The following is a 17,371-nucleotide window of genomic DNA, read 5'->3' as shown; positions in this document are numbered from 1 at the left end:
CTGTTGGAATTTAATATTATTCTGATGCTTATACGTGTAAGTTAGGTAACTAGCTTCCCACATTATCCAAGTTTATTTTTTCAGTTTTTTAAAGGAAGGAAAAAAGCCTTTAATTTATTTTATAGTTAATGCTACCTTCAAAGAATTATTTTGGTTTCCCTTCAGAGCACCACAGTGGCAATGGGGAAGGCAGGGAACTGAGGAGGTTGGTTTGTTCCATCATAGAGGTTTAGGGTGCCCTGAGATTTTTTTACTCTTCCTGCCTGTAGGTTACTCTCATTGTCTCTCTCTCCACCTACCTTCTTTCCTAGTTCTTCTATATACTGCAGTTATTTTTCATTCATTCATTCATTTATTTTTACAAGATTGAACACAATTATTGAAAAGCTATTAGCATTGTAAGTATATCATTGCTGAGATTTAATCTCTACTGCCATGGGCTTCGTTTATACCTTTCTTTCTCCCTCTCTCCCTTTCTCTCTCTGTTTCTTCCCCTTCCTTCCTTCTTTCCTTCCTTCCTCCCCTCCTTCCTTCTTTATGAATCACCGCCTTTTTCCTCTCATGTTCTTTTTCTTTGGTGATTTTTTGTTTCATGTTTTTTGTGTCCTTATCTACCTTAATGATTAGAAAATGCACTTCCTGTCAAGTAGTAGGTAGACCTGAACTTTCCCCTAACTTGCCCCACCAGTAAGCAGGTTACATACAAAGTGGGTCTGCCTGGTTTTTGTTTGTAAAGTAATAAAGAACCTTGTTTAAGTGGTCTTAGCCAGAGAGTAGCCGGCAGGGTAAGTGGTGGCTCTTCCTTGAAATATCTTCTCTACCAGTGGCCTCTTTCAGTAATTGAAAACAATTAGTTGTGGCCAAATACACGCAGCATGAGATATACTGTCTTAGCCATACTTGAATGTGCAGTTCAGTAGTGTGCAGTACACTCCCACTGTGGGGCAGCCACTCTCCCTGACTCTCTTCACTCTGCCAAACTAGAACTCTGTACTCATTAAAGCCACCTGTCACTCTACTCTCCCACCAGCCTCTGGCACCACTGTTGTGCTTTCTGTTTCTATGAATTTGATTACTCGAGGTACCTCATGTAAGTGGAATCATACATCATTGGCTTTTTTATGACTAGCTGATGTCACTCAGCATGGCGTCCTCACGGTTCATCCATGTTGTAGCATGTGTCAGAATTTTCTTACTTTTCAAGGCTGAATAATATTGCATTGCAATGATATACCTCACTTCACTTATCCATTCATCCATCTAGACACTTGCGTTGTTCCCAGCTTTTAGCTATTGTGAACAATGCTGCTGTGAATATGTGTGTATTCAGTAGTGTTTTTCAAGGCCATACATTGACACAACATATATAGAGGAAGCAGAGTGAAACCAAGACCATAAGATACCTTGAAAATGTGAAAATAAGATACCTTTTACATATTTGTTTCCTGCTAACTGAGGTTGTAGGCCCTGTACCTGTGCTCAAGCCCCATGAACAGTACATGACTACCCACTGGCTTCGCGCAGGTAGTTCCCTAGCATGTACTCCAAAAACAGTAAGGTTCTACTGTACTGAGTCTTGGATGTCTCCTCTATTATTATTGGCTCAGAGCGAATGCATCCTTGATTGCTCACTCTTCCTATTATAGTTCCCCCTTCGACCCCTCACTGCCAAATCCAAGGATCCCAGGATATCGGCAGCGATGTCATCCTGCTCTGTAGCTCAGAGGAAGGCATTCCTCGACCAACTTACCTTTGGGAGAAGTTAGACAATACCCTCAAACTACCTCCGACAGCAACTCAGGGTATGTATGGTCTTGCTTTACTCATTTAATTAGTTACTGTGGAAAATTTTGATTCTAAGATTCACAAAGTAATTAACTTGAATAGATTTTGGAAAATAACATATACCATATTTATAACTGCTGAAAAAGTTATCTGTATCATTTTGTGTTTTTAACTACAAAGAAGAGAAAACGCTTTATTGTATCTTCTCATTGCTGATTTTATGAAATGTATATTATCCAATGGTAACAATATATGGAAATTCTGTTCCACTATGGTGAAGATTTTTAAATAGAGCAATGGTAGCTTTATTGTATTGTTAACTGTAAGATAATCCTTGAAGTTTATAACTGAGAATCTACTTCCTACTTGAGGCAACTGCCTATTTTAGAATGAGAATCATCAGCCTGGTCACAAAAGGGTCAGTCATCCTGTTTTCAGCCTCAAGTCTAATTAGAGGAGGAAGATGGGAAAGAGCAGAAAAAAGCCACAGGTGGTCCAGGAGTTGACCACACCAGAGAGGGAAACATGGAGGAGGCATGAGTATCATTTATGGTGTTCTACATGTAAAATCAGCTCTTTAAATTTGATATTAAAGGACATACCCTTGAAAAATTGAGGAAAGTTTGTGAAGTAAAATGATGCAAATTATAGAATTACATGTAAAATCTCTTTAAAAAAATAAAATTTAGCAGTCTCAGGTGTTACATCATCTATAATGCAGAACATGTTTCTTGTAGCATTTTCAGGGCAGATTTACAAATCTTAAAGAGTTGGCAGTTAATGGAGAGGTCCGAGACGACCTTCGTTATGTCTGATAAGTTTGAATCATGGAAAAGGAAAGTCCTAAATTGCATGGTGAGGTTAGACAGATTGGAGAACCAGGACCACCAACCTCTTCAAGAGCTTCTAAGTTTTAAGAATCCCAACAGAAATATTAATGGACCTCCCATCATCTTTTAATTAACTTGTCCCAGATTTCATTACTTTAAAAAATTTCTTTTCAGCCCTGGCTGGTGTGGCTCAGTTGATTGGAGTGTTGTTCTTTAAACTGAAAAGTCATGGGTTTGATTCCCAGTCAGGGCATGTGCTGGGGTTGCAGGTTTGGTCTTTGGTTGGGGCACAAACAATAGGGTTTCTCACTCACATCAATGTTTCTCCCCCTCCCCCCTTCCCTCTCCCTCTTCTTCCTTCCTTCTTTCTCTCTGAAATCAAGCATGTCCTCCGGTGAGGATTTTAAAAAAACTTAAAAACTTCTTTTCACCATAATAACTTTTGGGTTACTCTGATAATGACTGCAACACCATTGTTCTCTACTGATTTTTGTATTGGGAAATGTTTTAGCTACACTGTGGGCTAGATAGTTTTATTTGTGTACTAAGTTGTCACTCTCATCATTGTAAGTGATATGTTTAAAATAGATCTTGTCTTCAAATCCTGAAATTATATTCAAATTCTAGGCTTTTCACTGACAGTTTTCTGTGACAGCTCACCTCTTTGGGCCTGTGTTGCCCTGTTGTAAAATAAGGGGGTTAAACAATATCTCTAAGATGATTTTTCATCTTAAGATTCTATGATTTATTATAACATTTCTTTAAAATATTGGATTGAGTTTGGAATTAGAAATGAACATTTAAAAGTGTCTTGTATGTGTGTAAGTTGCAAAATATTTGTAGAAAGAGCTTTCCATAACTTTGGTTCTGAATTAATGTGTATCAGTCAAATTTGTTGATATTTTCTTTGCAATTTAAATATTCTCTGATACTTTAGGGGTAAAAGAGAACTTGAATACAAAGATGAAAATGTTTGTCTTCTATAACTCAGACTCTGGATTGGTTATAAGAATGTTCAAGGAACTTAGTGAGGACCTCACTAAGAATTATTTTAGATAATTTCATCTGTCATTATAATGCACATTAAATGAGTCTGAGTTTTAATTTAAATTTACCTCTTTTTATTTTGTTTTATTGATTATGCTATTACAGTTGTCCTGATCTTTCGCCCTTTGCCCCCCTCCACCCAGTACCCTCCACTCCCTCAGGCAGTACCACCTCCATTGTTCATGTCCATGGGTCTTATGGGTATTAAGTTGTTTGGCTACTCCATTTCCTTTACTGTACTTTACATCCCCATGGCTATTCTGTAACTACCTCTGTGTACTTCTTAATCCCCTCACTTCTTCAGTCATTCTCCCCCTCCCTCTTCCTATCTGGCAGCCTTCTGGCAACTTCTTTTCTCTTGCTGCTTTTAAGAGTCTCTTTATCTTTAACCTTTGGTATTTTAATTGTGATGTGTCTTGGAGTGGGCCTCCTTGCATCCATCTTGTTTGGGACTCTGTATTTCTTTACCAAAATAGGGAAGTTTTCTTTCACTATTTTTTCAGATAGATTTCCAATTTCTTGCTCTTTCTCTTCTCCTTCAGGCACCCTTATGATGTGAATGTGGGACCTCTTGAAGTTGTCCTAGAGGTTGCTGTATACTATCCTCATTTTTTTGGTATTCTCTTTTCTTCTTACTGTTCAGCAAGGTTGTTTTATGCTTCCCTGTGTTCCAAATCATTGATTTGGTTCTTGGCTTCATGCACTCTACAGTTGTTTCCCTGTAAGTTGGTCTTTATTTCAATTAGTGCATCCTTCATTTCTGACTGGATCTTTTTTATGCTGCTGAGGTCCTCACTAAGTTCCTTGAACATCTTTATAACCAGTGTTTTGAACTCTGCATGTGATAGATTGCTTATCTCCATTTCATTTAGCTCTTTTTCTGGAGTTTTGATCGGTTCTTTCATTTTGACCATGTTTCTTCCTCCTTGTTTTGGCAGCCTCCCTGTGTTTGTTTCTGTGTACTAGAGCTGCTTTGACTCCATGTCTTGATAGTGTGGCCTAATGTAGTAAGTGTCCTGTAGGGTCCAGTGGTACAGCCTCCTCTATTACCCAAGCTGGGTACTCAAGGTGTGCCTTTTGTGTGGGCTGAATATATCCTCCTCTTGTAGTTGAGCCTTGGTTGGTGTTGGCAGATCAATCAATGGGAGGGATTTGACCAATGACCACAAACCTCTGCTGTCCATGGAGGATGAGCTGTGCAGGGGAAGGGTGGTGGTGCTCCTACCTGGTCTGTAGCTGTTCACTGGGTGTGCTGGCCCTGGAGATTTCCTGAGTGGTGCAGGCCAAGGTCAGCCCCCACCTGTGTTTTGCCCGGGGTACCCTGCCTGAGCTATAAAGCAATCTGAGATGGCTGCTACTTGTGCTGGATTTAGAGATTCCCAGGGGAAGCTAAGCTGTGATTCTAATTTGGCTTTTAGTAGTGCTGGGCCTTGGACTCACTGAAGCCAGCTGTTGCTTGTTTGATAAGATTTAGGGAGTTGTGAAGCATGAGCCAAGAACAGCCATTTTTATGGAAAAGTAGCTTGGGTGGGCCCGTAAGTTGGGTGGGGTGGAGTCTCTTGGGATCTCCAGGGCGGGTCAAACATGGTCAAACAGTGTTTGAGTCTCAGATATGGCACCAGCCTACTGGCTCTGTTGGGGGAGGGTTTAGCAAAGGGACTACAGACTCTTCTTGCCCTGATGCTAGACATTTCATTTCTCCCTGTATGCTGCTGATGCCTTTCAAGCTGCCACCCTGGTGCTGGAGCTCAGAGGGAGTGAGTCTGATTAGGTGAGACTGTTGTAGATTCTTTAAGAGGAACTGCTTAGGGCTCCAGTAGTTTCTTCCACCTACTCAATCCCCACTGTTTTTACAGCCAGAAGTTGTGGGGACTTATCTTCCTGGCACTGGAATCCTGGGCTGAGGGGCCTGGATTGGGTCTGGGACTCTTTGCTCCTGAGATATCCCTCCCAAATTTTTATCCACAACACATAGGTGTGGGACCAGCCCATTCTACCTCTGCCCTCCTCCTACCGGTCTGGATAGATGTGGTTTCTTTAACTCCGTAGTTTTCAGACTTCCATTCAACTCGATTTCTGACAGGATTCTGAGTGATGGTTGTCCTGTATTTTGGTTGTAACTTTGATGTGGTTGGGGGAAGAGGCGAGCCATGTCTGCCCATGCTGCCAACTTGACCAGAAGTCTAAATTTACCTCTTGATAGCTACATTAATACGGTAGATCTCAAAATAGCACTTGATCACAAAATCACACAGAATTTTTTTTCAGATTTACTTTACTAATATGTTTGCATTTGCTTCATGTAAACTGAAGATGTGTTCTCTGACAAAAGAATGTTTGACACCAGTGAGGAGCACCCCAGATGTCTGATTAGTGACAGGGGCATAATACTTGGGGGTTAGCATTGTCCTTGTGTATAGGAGCTAGCTTGAAGGCATTTCTTCGGGCTAAATCTGAGACAATTTGAACATTAAAATAAATATATAGTTTATTGAGTAAAATGAGAGGCCTTGAATCTCTGCTGATATGCATAAATAAATGGGGGAGAAGGGAAAGCATTTTCTTATAGTAGAATGCCTATTAATGTACATAGAAAGAATGATGGGATTGAGAAGGTCATCACTGATATCAAAATAGGGGACAAAAGTTTGATAAGGCACAAGATGTCTACATAGTTCTAAAATATATCTCCACAAACTACTTATTAATTGCAAAGAAAAAATAATACACTTGACCCTTGTACAACAAGGATTTAAATTGCACAGGCCCACTTATATGCAGATTTTTTTCAATAAATACTGTAAATGTATTTTTCTTCCTATGATTTTCTCTAGCTTACTTTATTGTAAGAATATTGTATACAATACATATAACATACAAAATGTGTATTTACTGTTTGGGTTATCTGTAAGGCTTCTGGTTAACAATAGGCTATTAGTAGTTAAGTCTTTGTGGAGTCAAAAATTATATGCAGATTATCTAGTGCTTGGGGTGGGGGTGTCAGCTTGCCTAATCCCTGTGTTGTTCAAAGGTCAACTGTGACTTTACAGTAGAGAGATGGATACAGTAGAGTGGTGGATACCACTTTAACCAGGTGACCAAAACATTGTTGATATGGTGACAAACTGCTATCCTGTGCCTTTGAATATTGGGTTGGCCCAAAAGACCATGTCTTTTTTCTGTAAAATAAAAGACACATTTTTCATTTTCACCAATAACTTTATTGATTTGGGTATTTTGAGTATGTCCGCAATGTCCTGTGTGGTATAATGTTGATTGTTCTCAATCAATGTCTCTATTTGATTGCTGTCCACTTCAGCTGGTCTACCAACTGTGGAGAATCATCCAGCGAGAAATCTCGGGCATGAAACTTTGCAACCACTTTTGACGCGTTCAGTCAGTCACAGCACCTTTTCTATACACTGCACAAATCTCTCTCTCTTTTTTTTTTTTTTTTGCATTTCAGTTGCGTATTTTACCTTTCTTCAAATAATAAAGCATAATATGCCAAAAATGTTGCGTATTTTCTTCCATATTCAATATTAAAATAGCTACACAAAAATTCACCAATTTTTTTTAAATGCACGCTGATATGACATCTGTCACAATTGTAATCTAACAAAATTGTTTTGAAGGAAATTAAAAACCACTAAGCATTACTAGAGCCATCTTACGGGGGGGAAAAGGTGAATGAACTTTTTGACTAACCCAATAGATGTGGAAGAGGTAATGCATTCGAGACCACATACCTAGTAGGTGGTAGGGCAGATTGCAATGCAGGCTGTTTGGGTCTAGAACACGTCTGGAAGAGGTTCTGGAACTAAGGAGAGAGGATGGAAGTGGAAATATACACACATTTATTTCTTTCTAATTCTGAAGGCATTTGAGTCCAGGTGCCTAGCTTGTATGGGATACAGTTGCTGCAAACTAAACAGAGTGGGGGGTGGTGTCACTTGTGCTTTCGAATTATGGTTCTACACTGTTGAACTTTCCCTATTCTTTGAAAGAAAGAAGATGAAAAGAGAATTTATTTTCCAAATCCATTTACTATTACTTGCATTACTATTACTCCGTTAACAAATTACTTGCATGCCAGAGCAGGCCAAGTGAAGTGACAGATTGAGGAGTTAGCCCATCTCTTTTCTGAAAGGGCCATGTGCTTGTGGCTAGAATCAGTCTGGTGCTTGCTGAAGAGGTGCTCCCGGCTCCACCCTGCCTTGACTGCACAAACAGCCCTGAATATCTCCACATCTTCAATGTGATGTCACGATTTTAGTCTTTAAAATTCATGAACAAAAAAAATTTCTGCAAAAAAATTAAGAAGCTATTGATACCTCTTCAGTGTTTACTTTTATAGTCTTATCTTTTGCTGATTTCTTTGGTTTTCTCATTTTCTCCCCTAAATCCTAACTTGCTTGTTATTTTCCTGACAGACCAGGTCCAAGGAACAGTCACCATCCGGAACATCAGCATTCTGTCTTCAGGTTTGTACCAGTGCGTGGCTTCTAACGCCATTGGAACCAGCACCTGCTTTTTGGACCTCCAGGTTACTTCCCGTAAGTATATAAAATTCTGATGTCCACTCTGGGTCTGAAACCAAGATCTTTGTTAAACCTGGGAATGTAGAGCACTGCCTAATTGTTTTTAAATGGTTTGAAGATTAATTAGAAATTTGTTTGGTTTTAATCATTATTGAAAATATTTTATGAATGTATTAATATATGTTTCAGCCTTAGCAATATGACATCTTCTTTATGACAAAATGTCATCCTCCTCAGAGTCATTAGAATCAAATTCTGATTGTATAATGCTATAGACATTATAAAATTTATAGTGATCCATGGCCATGGCCAAGACAAGACCTTTCTGTATTTTCTCCAAATCCCTTATTTCAGCTTAGTTATTGGGTAAATAAGCAGTGTGGAATTTCTCTTTTCAACGGGGAATTCTGGGTTATTTGAGTTCTAGTTGAAAAAGGGAGTACTCTGTCTAGGTTGTGGTGATGAGTTATCCCACTGGTTGCTGGGTACATTGGGGCAGATCAGGCAGGTTAGACAGCTACCATCTTTTCCCTGTTCTGCTGTAGGTGCAGCTCTCCTGAAGCTGTGAGTCAAGTAACTGTTTGTTCCCTAAATACATGTGAGCCTGCTGTGTGTTAGTCCTAACCACTGGAGCTACGGGAAGTTAGGGGAGGCTTAACTTTATGTGGATGCAATACTTGAGATAATTTTGTACATTTTAAAAAGATTCTTTAGTAAACTTAAGCTTATAAAGTCACATGGATATATACTATTTTTCTCTCTCTCTCTTTTTTGTTCTTTAAATATGCCTTAAATATATTTTGCAGCCCAGCCCAAGAACACTGGACTAATAGCTGGAGCCATTGGTGCTGGTGCAGTTATTACCATTTTTTGCATTGCACTAATTTTAGGGGCATTCTTTTACTGGAGAAGCAAAAATAAAGAGGAAGAGGAAGAAGAAATTCCTAATGAAATAAGGTTTGTGTGTCAGATAATTTGTCTTGCTTAGCCAACCTCTGTACTTCTACTCAGTCGGGCAACTGAAATTTCCTTGCTTATTTTGCAACTGTGATGGCCAAGATAGTTAAAATGGCTAAATGATATTTTCTTGTACGATAACACTTTGCCTCATGGCTCCAGTCAGCTTCATTTACTGGCTCGTGAGAGGGGAGGACTAGGCTGACACAAGTGGATAATGTCCCCTTTTCCTCCCATATCTCCAGGGTAAGTGGGGATAGGTGGCAGCTGCAGTAGAAAAGTTAGAACATGTGTTTCATGTTGACACATATTATAAGTGAGAACATAAAGCAAGAAGGAATACCGTAGAGCATACCAGCACCTACATACAGAGGGCCCAAAGCATTATGGCTTGGTGTGGAACACAGTTCAGTCAAGAATATGAACAGCCTGGGGAATTTGTATCTCACAGACACATTAGCCTTAGCATAGAAGGAACAGTCCTGGTAGAGTAAACCTGAAGTAAATCCTAATGATGACTTTGTTTTGTTCCTTTTCAGAGAGGATGATCTTCCACCTAAATGTTCTTCTGCCAAAGCATTTCACACTGAGATGTCCTCCTCAGAGAACAACACATTGACCTCCTCCAACACCTTCAACAGTCGATACTGGAGCAACAATCCAAAAGTTCACAGGAACACAGAGTCATTCAACCACTTCAGTGACTTGCGCCAGTCCTTCTCCCTGCACTCAGGCAAGGCCAACATACCATCCATCTATGCTAATGGGAGCCATCTGGTCCCCACTCCACATAAGACTCTGGTAGTGACAGCCAACAGAGGGTCGTCACCACAGGTCGTATCCAGGAACAATGACTCAGTCAGTAGGAAGCCTCGGCCTCAGCACACACATGCCTGCACTGTTAGTCGAGCAACCCTGGAGCGAATTGGCGCTGTCCCTGTCATGGTGCCGGCCCAGAGTCGGGCCGGGTCTCTCGTGTAGGACAAGAGCCAATAGAGCGTCCAGGAAAGAACCAGTGAAATGCTCCACACAGTAGGTTGGGTGTTGCGGGTAAGTGCTGGGAAAGAAACTCTTTCCTTACCATGATTCTAGTAAAAAGCACAAGAAAGCAAATGCTGTGACCTGGCCACTAAGGTTTGTGAAATGAACCAGACTGCTCTGCCGTGAAGATTTGTTTCCCCACCACAGACGTCCCAGGGTTCTGCTCAGAAAGCTGGATCTCAAGTTGTGCCAAGCCAAGGAAGAAGATATAAGAGCAGAATAGAACGAAAAATCTAAATTGCATCCAGGCGGGTTTGTTCTTTAGTTCATGTCTAACGTAATAGGTTTTTAAGAGACTAAAGTGCCAGATGGAGTTTAAATAATGAAATTATTCTAAAAGATAGGCATCTTTAGAAAAAATAAAGAACCTCCTGGGATATCTCCCAGCTCTCCCCATTCCCTCTTTACGTAGAGGGCGAATGGCATGAATGGTTCCTACCTGTCCCACCAGGGCTGGCTCTTGTATCACAGAATCAAAGCTTTTTACACAAGCAAAATTTAGTAAGAAATGGGAGAAAACAAAAGAAACTTCTTTGCCAAGCCCATTTATATTTATTTATTTTTTGAGCCACAAATTTCATATTTGGAATATTGCTCTGTTGACAGATTCTTGCCTGTCTATGTTTTTTCTAGGGCTTGCCATAGGTCCATGACAGTTACTGTTCATTATTTCCTGGGAAAGTTTTTTTTTAACTACTGGTTTTTTAAAAGAATACATGAGGGGCACTGGGCTAGGGAAGGAAAAGACTGTTGTTAACACCACATTCAATAACTATTCTTTGGGCCCACAGAGGTCCATCATGAAAGAGGCAGGTGGGGGGGCAGCACAGGAGAGAAGGCAGGCAGGTCCCAGGGCCTGGAGCTTTCCTGACAGCTTCTTGGGGCCGGTGTCCAGGTCCCCTGCCATATGCTGGGGCATTCTTAATGAGGGCAGCATCCGATGCCTTTGTACTGAGGTAGATAACTTTCTCCTTGTTTGACAAGTAGGGGTTAGGTTAGTAGGTTGTTACAGGGCAGGAGATGTTTTCTTTTTCTTTCCAAAATAATTATTTTTGCAAAAGATGATATTGAGACAAGGACGTGTCTTCAGGTATGCTCCTGGGAGGGTCTGCCCTGTATTTGTCAGAGCTCAGGGTTGCAGTTGTGTCCAAATGCATTTTACACCCCTATAAAGAGACTCCTTTTGTGATTAATTACCTGGTGTGGCTGGCCGTGGAGTTCAGCAGGTAATTTACAAACTCCCCACTCTATTTTGTGCTATGTAGAGCTGGCCATACTTGGATTGGTGACTATCTTGCCTTAATCACACTTTAAGTAACACACAAATGCTTTCTTCCCAGACTTAAAAAAAATCATTTATGATACTGACCCCATGATCCATAAGAGAGTCTTCTCTTTTCCCGATGTTGTCTCTCACTCCCTCTCCCCACTATGTCTTTTGCCCTCTTTTCTTGCAAGCATGGCCACCGCAGGGAGTGGCCTTCTGATTTTCAGACTTGTTTGAATAAATGGAAACCAGCAGCTGCTGCATACACTGTCTCCAAGAGGGCTAAACTCAGAACCTGACCATTCCAATATTGATGAAAAGCTAAATTTACTTTGGCATTACTTATTTTTTTATTTGATGGTTCTTGACTTTGTAAAAATTTAAATGTGAATGTCTATCCTTTTTAATAAAGAAAAGTGAAAATACCATGACACAGAGAAGATGATAATGCCAGATATTGTTTAGAAAGCATTTATCTTGCATTTCTTTATTCTTTCTAATTATCTAAAATTTAATAAAAGTTTATTCATATAAAAACAAGTTGTCATTAGTTATCATAATACTAACAAATAGATGATTTTGTGTTCCTCTTAATCTTATAAGCACTTTCCAATCTGTTAAATAGTATTCATAATCATTTTAATGAACATGTAATATGAGGTCTGTCCAGAAGGTATCCAGCTATGTAATGTGAAAAATAGAGACATTTATTGAAGAAGATACAAGAGACATTGTACAAAGGACAGTGATGCCTCAGTCCTCTTCAAAGTAGGTACCTGGGGACCTCACACAGTTCTCCCAGTTGCCATCAGCTGCCCCATTGTATTTTCCTGAATCTCATTGATGGTGTGAAATCTTTTCCCTTTCAAAGGTGATTTTACTTTTGGGAAAAGCCAGAAGCTGCAGGGCACCAAATCTGGGTTGTAGGGGGTTGAGTCACCCGGGTGATTTGATGTTTCACAAAAAAAATCTGCACAAGATGTGATACATGAGCAGGTGCTTTGTCTTGATGAAGCTGTCAATCACCAGCTGCCCATAGTTGTGGCCTTCTGAATCATCCAAATAGTTTCCATGGAGGAATGTTCAAGCTTAATGCAAAATTTGATGCAGATTCGTTGTTCTCTCACTCAGTCATTTTAGATGCAACAGCCACACAGTACACATGCTCACTCAGTGGTGCCTACCGCCCCCACTGACTAGTACAGTGAAGTCATCATTGTTCACACATGCACATTCCAGTCCACTCTTGGCTGCCAGGATACATTGATGTCATGCAAACCATTCTCATTATAGTAACAGTGGCTGGACTTTTTCCAGACAGACCAAAAATTACTTAACTTTTGTTGTTAGAAATTTAAGTTGGATCCAATTCTCACATGTATGATTGCAGATGTAATAATGACCTTTCCCACATACTGAGCTATTTTTACATTTCATATTTCCTGCTTTTTTTAAGCCCTGAATCTCTGTCACCTAAACCACTCCCTAATGAGAGTGTTGAGTAGTGTATGACTGATGATTTGAGAACTGAAGTTGCCAAGTGTTAGTTCAGAAAGTTCGGATCTTGATCAGAACTTGTCATACAGAGGTGTGGGCAAAAGTAGGTACACGGTTTGTATGGAAAAAGATATGCAGGTTATGATTATAATAATACAAGAATAAACTGTTTTGTGTGCTCACAACTGCAAACCTACTTTTGTCCCCCCTTGTATATTGGATTATTCCTTTGTTTTAACTTTTATTTTGAGATAACTGTATCTACATGCAGTTCTAAGAATAATAGGTTTCCATACACCTTTCACCTAATTTCTCCCAGTGGTAGCGTTTTGTGTAACTATTACACAGTATCGTAAATTGACAATCCATCAACCTTATTCAGATTTTAACAGTTACACGGGCACTCGTGTGTGTGCACACACAGGTATGTGCAGTTTTATCATATGTAGGTTCATGTGACCATCACCACAGTCAAAATACAGGGTTCCATGTGCTTCTCTTATGTAGTTACAGCCCTTCTCTCTTCTCCAAGTCCCAAATCACTAACCTGCTCTTTATAATTTTGTTTTTTCCTGCAGTATATAACCTTTGGGAATTGGCTTTTTTTCACTCAGCATGATTTTCTGAAGGTCCATCAGGTTTTTCCATGTATTGATCGTTCATGCCTTTTTATTGCCGAGTAGTATTCCAAGGCACAGACATACCACAGTTTGTTTCACCATTCACCCATTGATGGATATGAAGGGTATTTGAGTTGTTTACAGTTTTTTCGCTTTTGCAACAAAGCTACTGTGAATATTTTTTATTACTATGAACATTTTTGTACAGGTTTCTGTGTGAATGTAAGTTTTCATTTCTCTGAGAGAAATGCCTAAGAGTACAGTTGTCCCAGCACCATTAGTTGAAAAGTCTATTCTTACTCCAGTGAACTGCTTTTACACCTTTGAAAAAACTCACTTAAATATATTTGTGTGTCTCTTTCTGAGTTTTCTAGATGATCCACTGATCTTTGAGTATATCCCTCTATGACAGTGGGGAGAGAGACACCTAAGGCAAGTGGCCTTTCTCTCCCGCCTCCATTCTTGTCTCACCCACAAGAGAATAATTCAAGCGAGATACAATATGTATAGTGGAAATGAGAGCAAGTTTATGTGTCAAATACATACAAGCACGGAGCTGCAGGCAGGCACCTGCAAGTCTAAGTGCCCCACAGAGAGAGATAGCTTACAGAGGCTTTCTTTCTCAGTAAAGGTTCTTTGTCTTAGTGTAATTGTTACAGAGGCCCCCTTTCCCAGCATAGGCCCCTCTCCTCCTCATGTGCAATTCCGCCTGTGATGTTCAGAGCACCTGGCAATCCTAGTAAGGTTGTTACAGAAGCCCCTTTTCTCAGCTCAGTATCAAGGGCTCTCCTCTCCTCCTGTGCTGTTTTGCTTGTGATGCTCGGGACCCCCCAGCAATCTTATCAAACCGAGCTCAGGACTGCTAAGTTAATTGGTGAGACGTGTCTTCCTTTTGATTTTATCCTCCTGTATTAAATTCTTTGTTAAGCGTAATGGTGAGGGGCCTGCCTTTATTTCCCCTCTGCCTGCTCATTCCTAGCTGCTACCTAACACCTCCAATGATAATATGCTGACCACAGTAGTTATTAACAAACTTTAACATCAGGTAGAGTGGTGTCTGCCACTTCATTTTTCCCTTTCAAAATTGTTTTAGCTGTGCCAGTCCTTGTGCCTTTCCATATAAATTTTAGAAGCAAATGGTCTATACCTACAAAACACTGTGATGTTTTAATAGGAATTGCATTAAGCCTATAGATTAATTTGAGAAGAACTGTCATCTTTACTATTTTGAATCTTCCAATCCACGAATGTGGTATTTCTCCACTTATTTACATCTTCTTCGATTTATTTCATCAGTATTTTATAATTTTCAGAATGTAGATTCTGTACATGGTTTGTTGGACTTGTCCCTGATAATAATTTTTGAAGCTATTATAAACATTACTGTTCTAAATTTTGGTTTTTATATATTAGTTATTAGTGAATAGAAATGTTAAAAAAGGAAATGTAATTGCATTATGTATGTTGATTTTATATTCTGTAACCTTGTCGAACTGTCTTCAGAGTTTGTTTCTTTCCCTTGTTTGTAGATTCCTTGAGATTTTCTACATATATAATCATATCATCTACAAATAGGGATAGTTTTATTTCTTCCTCTTTAATCTGTGTGCCTTTTTTTGCATTATTATAATGGTTAGAACTTATAAAAGTAATGGATGATATCCTCCTGCTCCCAATCTTAAGGAGAAATCATTTTTTTTTTTACAATTAAATGTGATGTTAGCTGTAGGTTTTTGTAGATTATTGTATCAGTTGAGGAAGCTTCACTCCATTACTGGTGTGCTGACAGTGTGTATCATTTGTCAGTGTTGAATTTTGTCAGATGTTTTTTCTGCATCATTTGATACAATAATATGATTTTTTCCTTTGGCCTATTGATAGGCTGGATTAATTGACTAATTTTCAAATGTTGAACCAGCGTTGTGTACCTGGAATAAATTTTAGTAGGTCAGGGCTTGTAATTTATTTAAACATTGCTGAATTTGATTTGTTAATATTTTGCTGAGAATTTGTGTGTATAAGTACATGGAATTCTCTAGTAAAATCATCTGTGCCTAGAGATTTCTTTTTCAGTTTTTTAATTACTGATTGAATTTTATAGTGGTTTTAGGATTATTCAGGTTACCTATTTCACCCTGATTGAGTTTTGATAATTTGTAGGTTTTTGAGGAATTGGTGACCTTTCCATGAGAGCAGGATCGTACTGATACCTTGTTTCACTCCTGATGATGATGATCTGTGTCTCATATCCTTTTTATTTTTGTCAGTTGTTTGAAACTGTCAATTTTACTGATTTTTTTCAAACAAACCACTTTTTGTTTTACTAATTTTTTTCTATATTTCAGAGTTTTCAGTTTTATTGATTTTTGCTCTTTATTATTTCCTCCCTTCTGCTTGCTATTCTTGTCTTATTTTTCTAGTTTCTCGGTGGGAGCAAAGATTATTGATTGGAAATTCTTCCTCTTTTCTAATGTAAGCTTTTAGGGCTATAATTTCCCTCTCAGTACTGCTTAGCTTCATCTATATATTTTGACATGTTGTATTTTTATCTTTATTTGATTTTATGTGTTTTAAATTTTCCTGAGAGAATTCCCTTGTGGAATTATTTAGAAACATGTTAATTTACAAGTTTTTGCAGATTTTCTGGTCTTCCTGTTAATGGTTTGTAGGTTGAAGGCAGAAAAATAATCTATTGTTTTAATTCTTCCAAATCTGTGGAAGTGTGTGTCACGGCCCAGGACACACTCTGTGTTGCTGCATGTTCCGTGGGCTCTTGCTGGGTGGAATGTTCTGAATATACCAATTGGATTCAGTTCATTGATTGCGTTGATCAGTTTTATATTCTTACTGATTTTCTATCTAGTAATTCATTTGCTGAATCTGGGGTGTTAAAATCCACAACTGTGGTTGCAGATTTGTCTGTTTCTCCTATCAGCTTTATTATTTTTTGCTTTGCGTATTTTGAGGTATTTTTGGTGGGTGCACATATATTTAGAATCACTGTGTCTTCCTGGCACATCAATCCTTTTTATCTCTGTTAATTTATTTGCTCTGAAGTCTACTTTATCTGGGTATCTCATGCATTTTTAAAATTAAAATTGTTCACATAGTATGCCTTTTTTTCACCCTCTTTCAATATCCCTGTGTTATTAAGATAATTGAAGTGAGTTCTTGTAGACAGCTTATTGCTGGATTATAATTATGTCCATTCTGAAAGTATCTGTCTTTGAATTTGTATATTTAGATCATATACATTTAATGTAATATTGTTATGTTTGGAACTTAAATCTGTTTTTTTTTCTGTTCACTCCCTCTGTCCCGTATTAGTTATTTCTCTTTTCTTGACTTCTTGTGATCTACTTGAACAATTTTTAGTATTCCTTCTTGATGTATTTATAGTGTTTTTGAGTATATCACTTTATATAGTTGGGGTTTTTAGCATTTACTTTAGATATTACAGTAGGTATACATAACACATCTCAGTCTACTTATGTCAGCATTTTACCACTTTGAGTGAAGTGTGAAAACTTACTCCCATATGTATGTCCCTTTTGTTTCTCCACTTTTAAATATCTTTTTCTTGATTATAAGATGATTTATAATTTTTGTTTCAGTCATCAAATATAATTTTTAAGACTTACGAGAAGTCCATATTTCTGTACTTTTTTTGTTGTACTTTCTTCCTGATTAATGGTCCTAGATTCCTTCTTTCAGCATTTCCTTTCTTTGAAGAACTCCCTGTAGGCAGTTTGTGAGGGTAGGTCTGCTAGCAGCCAATTCTATTCG

General features: G+C 38.7%; 1 protein-coding gene across 6 annotated transcripts in view; it reads left to right on the top strand.

Annotated features, from left to right (window-relative positions):
* The window catches only part of IGSF11 (immunoglobulin superfamily member 11), a 146,139-nt gene extending 135,618 nt beyond the window's left edge, over nt 1–10,521 (top strand). For 5 of the 6 annotated variants that reach the window (XM_053918401.1, XM_024577915.3, XM_053918403.1 and 2 more), the window contains 4 exons: nt 1,647–1,802; nt 8,096–8,218; nt 9,010–9,160; nt 9,700–10,521. In XM_053918401.1, coding sequence (XP_053774376.1) covers nt 1,647–1,802; nt 8,096–8,218; nt 9,010–9,160; nt 9,700–10,141 — 872 coding nt within the window. In that variant the 3' untranslated portion in view covers nt 10,142–10,521. The remainder of the gene's footprint in view (nt 1–1,646; nt 1,803–8,095; nt 8,219–9,009; nt 9,161–9,699) is intronic. The other variant, XM_053918402.1, reaches the window with a different exon arrangement.
* Nucleotides 10,522–17,371: the final 6,850 nt, after the last annotated feature.

This window comes from Desmodus rotundus, chromosome 2 (assembly GCF_022682495.2).
Source record: "Desmodus rotundus isolate HL8 chromosome 2, HLdesRot8A.1, whole genome shotgun sequence".
Taxonomy (NCBI): Eukaryota; Metazoa; Chordata; class Mammalia; order Chiroptera; family Phyllostomidae; genus Desmodus; species Desmodus rotundus.
This window is presented reverse-complemented; position numbering and strand designations above follow the sequence as displayed.